At 49.0% G+C, this 7,126-nt stretch overlaps 1 protein-coding gene across 1 annotated transcript; it reads right to left on the bottom strand.

Moving 5' to 3' along the window:
• Positions 1–3,601: 3,601 nt before the first annotated feature.
• Positions 3,602–6,713, bottom strand: LOC138674259 (uncharacterized). Its single transcript, XM_069762142.1, has 2 exons — positions 4,826–6,713; positions 3,602–4,351 (listed from the first exon to the last, which is right to left on the bottom strand). Exons 1-2 carry the CDS (start codon positions 5,243–5,245, stop codon positions 3,824–3,826), a joined length of 948 nt encoding a protein of 315 aa, XP_069618243.1. The 5' UTR covers positions 5,246–6,713; the 3' UTR covers positions 3,602–3,823.
• Between the last annotated feature and the right edge of the window lie 413 nt (positions 6,714–7,126).

Here is a 7,126-nt window from a genome sequence, read left to right as displayed (position 1 = left end):
TGGAAAATAACTAAATTTTAACAAAACGGGGCATGTGTTTTAATGCATTTGAGGTCACGTTGGCAACCATGAGCGCAAGCCTCCCTCCCAAACCCCCCCCCCCCCCCGACAGCATGCATCTCCCAATCCCCCCATACTAGTACTTGCCTCGCCTTGCCTCCGCACGCAACTCAGCAAACATTTGTGGCGTTTTATAGCGGAGGTCAGCCCATTTTTTACGCAGCTGAAGCTGACTGCGGCAGACGCCAAACCTCCTCTCCATCATTCTTGTTATGTGGCCAAGCACTTCTCGCTTGTGGATGTGTGGGTGGGCAGGGCGGCTCTCCTGACCCTCATAATCCAGGGCATCCATCTGAGTAATAAAAAAAAGGATTTCTGGCTGCCCCAGAGGAGCAGAACGCATTCTCGCCGCCATTTTAGATGGAATGACCCTGAACAGCAACGCCCAGAGGAGGAGCAGCGCTCCGCCGTCCTGCCGCGCGATTGGCATCGCAATAGCGTTGCCGTTTATGAACAGCGTCACATTTGTGACGACTGAGCGTTACGAAAGGAACGCACATAGTAAATGCCGTTCGAAGGATCGTTATATAACGCCGGAGCGGCACGTAATGTACGCTCGTGGTCTATGACGGCGTGATGACGTACAGCGTTCCTGCGTGCCTGCCCTAGCTTGTTTTTGTCCCCTGACATCGTGATAATGGCTGCCAGTCGCCGTGGTCCACCTATGGGCATCCCAGAGCTCAAGTTCCTTATTGGAACAATGGATAGGATGCAGTATGAAACCACAGGGATGGTGCTGCACCGCAACCAGCACAAGGAGGAAGTTGTCCGTGTGGTGTCTGAGGGCCTCAGGAAGCGGTTTGGGATAACTCGCAGCAAGGCCCAGATAGTGAAAAAATGGGGCGATCTCAAGTCCAAAAGCCCAGCGCGCCTGCAGGAGCTTCGCCAGGAGATTAGCAGAGGTTAGTACTCAGGTACCCAAAAGTATGTGGCACAGCTATGGGGCAGTTTGAACGTTGCAGAGCCCCTATGTGCCACAGCTATGGGACAGTATGAATGTTGCAGATCCACTATGTGCCACACCTATGGGACAGTTTGAACGTTGCAGAGCCACTATGTGCCACAGCTATGGGACAGTATGAACGTTGCAGAGCCACTATATGCCACACCTATGGGACAGTTTCAGCGTTGCAGTGCCACAGCTATGGGACAGTTTGAACGTTGCAGAGCCACTATGTGCCACAGCTATGGGACAGTATGAACGTTGCAGAGCCACTATGTGCCACAGCTATGGGACAGTATGAACGTTGCAGAGCCACTATGTGCCACACCTATGGGACAGTTTCAACGTTGCAGTGCCACAGCTATGGGACAGTTTGAATGTTGCAGAGCCACTATGTGCCACAGCTATGGGACAGTATGAACGTTGCAGAGCCACTATGTGCCACAGCTATGGGACAGTATGAATGTTGCAGAGCCACTATGTGCCACACCTATGGGACAGTTTGAACGTTGCAGAGCCACTATGTGCCACAGCTATGGGACAGTATGAACGTTGCAGAGCCACTATGTGCTACACCTATGGGACAGTTTCAACGTTGCAGAGCCACTATGTGCCACAGTTATGGGACAGTTTCAACGTTGCAGTGCCACAGCTATGGGACAGTTTGAACGTTGCAGAGCCACTATGTGCCACACCTATGGGACAGTTTGAACGTTGCAGAGCCACTATGTGCCACAGCTATGGGACAGTATGAACGTTGCAGAGCCACTATGTGCCACACCTATGGGACAGTTTCAACGTTGCAGAGCCACTATGTGCCACAGCTATGGGACAGTTTGAACGTTGCAGAGCCCCTATGTGCCACAGCTATGGGACAGTATGAATGTTGCAGATCCACTATGTGCCACAGCTATGGGACAGTTGGAACGTTGCAGAGCCACTATGTGCCACAGCTATGGGACAGTATGAATGTTGCAGAGCCACTATGTGCCACACCTATGGGACAGTTTGAACGTTGCAGAGCCACTATGTGCCACAGCTATGGGACAGTATGAACGTTGCAGAGCCACTATGTGCCACACCTATGGGACAGTTTCAACGTTGCAGAGCCACTATGTGCCACAGCTATGGGACAGTATGAACGTTGCAGAGCCACTATGTGCCACAGTTATGGGACAGTTTCAACGTTGCAGTGCCACAGTTATGGGACAGTTTGAACGTTGCAGAGCCACTATGTCCAACAGCTATGGGACAGTATGAACGGTGAAAAGTACTATGTGGCACAGCTAACTGCTGACCGAACTTTTTTTTTCCTTCACAGAGGCAAAGAGACAGCGCCGCCGTAGACACGAGGCATCACACACCGCCTCTGAAGTCCCTGAGCCCTCCGGGTCAAAGACAACTGATCCTAGTAGGTTCCCACAATAATGTGATTTGGATTTGGTTGCAGGTCCCCTGCTCCCCACACCCCCGGCAGCCAGTGTTGCCATATATGCTAACAGACCTTTTTTTTTTTTTTCCTTCACAGAGGCAAAGACACAGCGCCGCCGTAGCGACGAGGCTTCTCACACCGCCTCTGAAGTCCCAGAGCCCTCCGGGTCAAAGACAACTGATCCTAGTAGGTTCCCACAATAATGTGATTTGGATTTGGTTGCAGGTCCCCTCCTCCCCACACCCCCGGCAGCCAGTGTTGCCATATATGCTAACAGACCTTTTTTTTTTTTATTTTTTTTTCCTTCACAGAGGCAAAGACACAGCGCCGCCGTAGCGACGAGGCTTCTCACACCGCCTTTGAAGTCCCAGAGCCCTCCGGGTCAAAGACAACTGATCCTAGTAGGTTCCCACAATAATGTGATTTGGATTTGGTTGCAGGTCCCCTCCTCCCCCCCCCCCCGGCAGCCAGTGTTGCCATATATGCTGACAGACCTTTTTTTTTTTTTTTCCCCTTCACAGAGGCAAAGACACAGCACCACCGCCGCCACGAGGCATCCCGCAAAGCCTCTTCTACATCTGTGCCCTCCGGTTCTACTCCTCCAGATCCTAGTAGGTTCCCACAATTATGTGATTTGGATTCAGTTGCAGGTCCCCTCTTCCCCCCCACCCCCTCCCCCGGCAGCCAGTATTGCCATATATGCTGACAGACCTTTTTTTTGTTTTGTTCCCTTCACAGAGGCAAAGAGACAGCGCCGCCGCCGACAGCAGAAGGCATTCGACACAGACTCAGATCCCGAAGTGCCCTCCGTGCCTCAACATCCTAGTAGGTTCCCACAATAAAGTTATTTTGATTTTGTTGCAGGCCCACTCTTTCACCCCCAACCCAAACACCCCCCCCAAGTCAGTTTTGCCCTTATATGCTGACTGTTATTTTTTTTTTTCCTTCACAGAAGTAAAGACACATCGGGAGACTACTGTGTTATTAATGTTATGTTTTTTGACCCACAGCTGTCGTCACTGTGAACAAGGAGGATCTTGAAGCCGGCATAGAAAAGCTAATCCACACTATGGCGCGTATTCAGGAGCAGCACAATGTGGCAATGGAGGAGCTGCAGAAGCTGCGGGACATGTGCCAGCAGTTGTAGGCGGGCCAATAAGACAGTTTTGGTTGTTACAATAAAAATATTTAGTTTAACTATCATTCCATTTTTTTTGTATTAGTTAACTGTACATGAATTTGTTACGTTAATTTGTGCCCTCATACAGTGCTGTGATCGAGACACACCAATCAAAAAGTAGTGATAGAATTTCTAATAAAAGCTTTTATTTGAAACATTATTTTAACAAGACAATAAAATAAAAAGGAATGTAAAAGAAGTTAGGAAATCACAAATTATGATACGACGATTGTTCCGGCTGAAAACTTTGGTGCCTGATGGGCGAAGCCATATGTGACGGTATTGGCGTGTAGGAGTTATTAGGGGGTGGCTGGCCGAAGTGGGAAACGTGAGCATTGTGTCGCATCGATGTCTGACACTGTGACCAACCATTGTAATTTGATGGCTCTGTCCGCTGTATTGGCCGGGAAGAGACCAAACAAGTGTTCTTGTCCAAATCCCCATCTGTACCCCTGTTTACTGCTTCCATAATCAGACGCTCTGCTAGTATTCTTTGGTTGTCGTCCATTTTGGCCAGTTTGTCAACCACATAGTGTCCAAACCCCTGCAACGCAGGGCTAACATTTCTTGTCAACACCTTCTTAGCAAGGCTCAATAGTTCATGTGAGGCGTCTGAGGTGGCTTTCCGTTTTCTTTGACCTTGCCTCGATTGAGTCCTGGCAGGTGCAGCCTCCACTAAATCTGTTGTTGTGCAGTCCAGTGAACAGTCCAGTGTACTCTCCTGCGCACTGTCATCCTGGGGGGGAAAAAAAAAACAAGTTATGAACCCGGCAACAAAAAGTTGTACCACCATAACCGCATCCAAACTATATATTCGTAGTAGGTAAAAAAAAAAGATTATAATATATTTTAAGCTTAGTAATATTCTTTAACCCTCCCTTTTATTTAATACTTTGAACTACACTGTTCTGACTGCTAGGGGAACCTGACGAAAATTTAATAGTCTAAATAGTCTCAACAAGAGTACATCGGCAGCTTGAAGCGATACTATTTTCTATATTGCTTAGATGGTATGGTTTAGATATATCGCCATTTCATACATATTAAGTTCCCCATATAATACTTGACTGCGACAGGGTTACTTATGTGTATATGTTTTTGTAACAACTTCAAACTGATGTGATAATCAGAAGTATAAAACATAAAATGCAGAGAAAAATTATGTAATTATAGGACACATTGGTGAACTTTCGTCCAAAGAGCTACTTACTTGTTGCCCTTGTGACTCCTGCTCGGCGTGGTTCTCCGAAACAATTCGTTCCACAGGTGCCAAGTTGCGAAGACACGTGGAAGTCCGTGGCACCTCTTGGTCCCTCAGAAAATTAAGATGTTCAAAATACCAAAGTTTTGGCACATAAACATCTTCAGTGGAAGCTCCGGACCTTGTAGTCTGAAGAACCTTGTTCAGCTCCTTCCTCCACACCGTGCGGAGCGCCTGGATTTTCTTTTTAATAACTGCTTCGTTTGCTGCCTCTTCGGGTGCATGACAATTGTAAAGCTCAATGAGCTTTAAGTAACCCTCCCTCCTCTTTTCCCTGTTACAATACTCAGGAGATTTGATTTTCCAGAGGCAGGGAAAAGACTGATAAATTTCGATGAAATCCCTGATGAACTCCACACGATTTGACATCTGAAAAATAAGTATAAAAAAAAATTACATGGTTGACAAAGAGTCCTTTAAACAATACTTTTGCCAGTGTGCCAAACGCTTAACAACAGCAGCCACACAAAGCGCTCATGCCTACCATCGCTTCTTCCATCTGCCACGCCATAGGCCACCATAACCCAAAACAGTGTACCGCCCGCTTCCCTACAGCAGCCACACAAAGCGCTCATGGTGACCATACATTGTACCATCTGCCACGCTGTAGCTCACCAGACACAACCGGTCATAACCAGTCACAACAGCGTACCATCCGCATCGCTTCAGCGGCGGAACGAAGCGGTCATGCCGACCAAACTGCGTCCCATCTACCACGCTGTAGCCCACCAGTCACGACCAGTCACAACCAGTCACAACAGCGTACCATCCGCATCGCTACTTCCATCTGCCACGCCATAGGCCACTACCGCCCGCTTCCCCACAGCAGCCACACAAAGCGCTCATGGTGACCATACATTGTACCATCTGCCACGCTGTAGCTCACCAGACACAACCGGTCATAACCAGTCACAACAGCGTACCATCCGCATCGCTTCAGCGGCGGAACGAAGCGGTCATGCCGACCAAACTGCGTCCCATCTACCACGCTGTAGCCCACCAGTCACGACCAGTCACAACAGCGTACCATCCGCATCGCTACTTCCATCTGCCACGCCATAGGCCACTACCGCCCGCTTCCCCACAGCAGCCACACAAAGCGCTCATGGTGACCATACATTGTACCATCTGCCACGCTATAGCTCACCAGACACAACCGGTCATAACCAGTCACAACAGCGTACCATCCGCATCGCTTCAGCGGCGGAACGAAGCGGTCATGCCGACCAAACTGCGTTCCATCTACCACGCTGTAGCCCACCAGTCACGACCAGTCACAACAGCGTACCATCTGCCACATTGTAGCCCTCCAGTCACAACAGTGTACCATCCGCTTCGCTTCAGCGGTGGAACGAAGCACTCATGCCGTCCATACAGCGTTCCATCCACCACGCCCAAGCGGTTTACATACCTCGAAGCAGCGGTGCAAAGCGTGGTATATTCAGCGAAGTACAAAATTCCAATGTCCAGGTCCACCAAGTGTCCAAGTACGAAGTGAAGAAAGGAAATTTTGAAAGCAGTGAGGTGGCATTGGGAACAATAGCGCTCAGGTGACAAATTTTCCAACCAATTGTGTGCACAGAACCTTTGGCCTATCAGCACACTAGCTAGTAGCACAACACGCCCCCAGTGAACAACGTCACGCACAGATTATGCAAAATTTGCTCTGAATCGTCGTGTGTGACACGACCGTACGACTGTCCCATACGACTTCTACATCGCAAATACGTCATGAATTTATCGCTTCAGCGCCGTGCATCGTGTAGTGTGACCGCAGTCTACGATGTTTGAAACGATAATTAAGTGACGATGCAACGTCACAAATCGTGCCGTCGTAGCGATCAAAATTGCACTGTGTGATGGTACCCTTACATCACTACCTAATTACTGTGAACTCTCTTATACTACCTATCTTATGTACTAAGCCCTAAGCTATAATCCCTATATTACCTATCTTATATTATCACATCCTACACTGTACATTCCTAACATTATGCATTACCCTGGCATTACTTATACATTATATATTTTACACTTAACAGGGGATCAACAGCGCTGGTGGAGCGTGGTCACAGGGGCTGTTCAGTGGTCCAGGCTGGTGCGGCAGGTGCGGTGGCCTCCAGGAAATCCCAACCCAGGCGGGAAAACCTGGTGTGGCTGGTGAAAACGTTTCGGCAGGTGCAGCAGGTACGGCAGGTGCGGTGGTGTTGCTCTGTGGTGCAGGAGGCTCCGCCGGCATTTTGTGAAAGC

Source organism: Ranitomeya imitator, chromosome 4 (assembly GCF_032444005.1).
Source record: "Ranitomeya imitator isolate aRanImi1 chromosome 4, aRanImi1.pri, whole genome shotgun sequence".
Lineage (NCBI taxonomy): Eukaryota > Metazoa > Chordata > Amphibia > Anura > Dendrobatidae > Ranitomeya > Ranitomeya imitator.
Note: the sequence above shows the minus strand (reverse complement) of the source record. Positions and strands in the feature narration are given on the sequence as shown.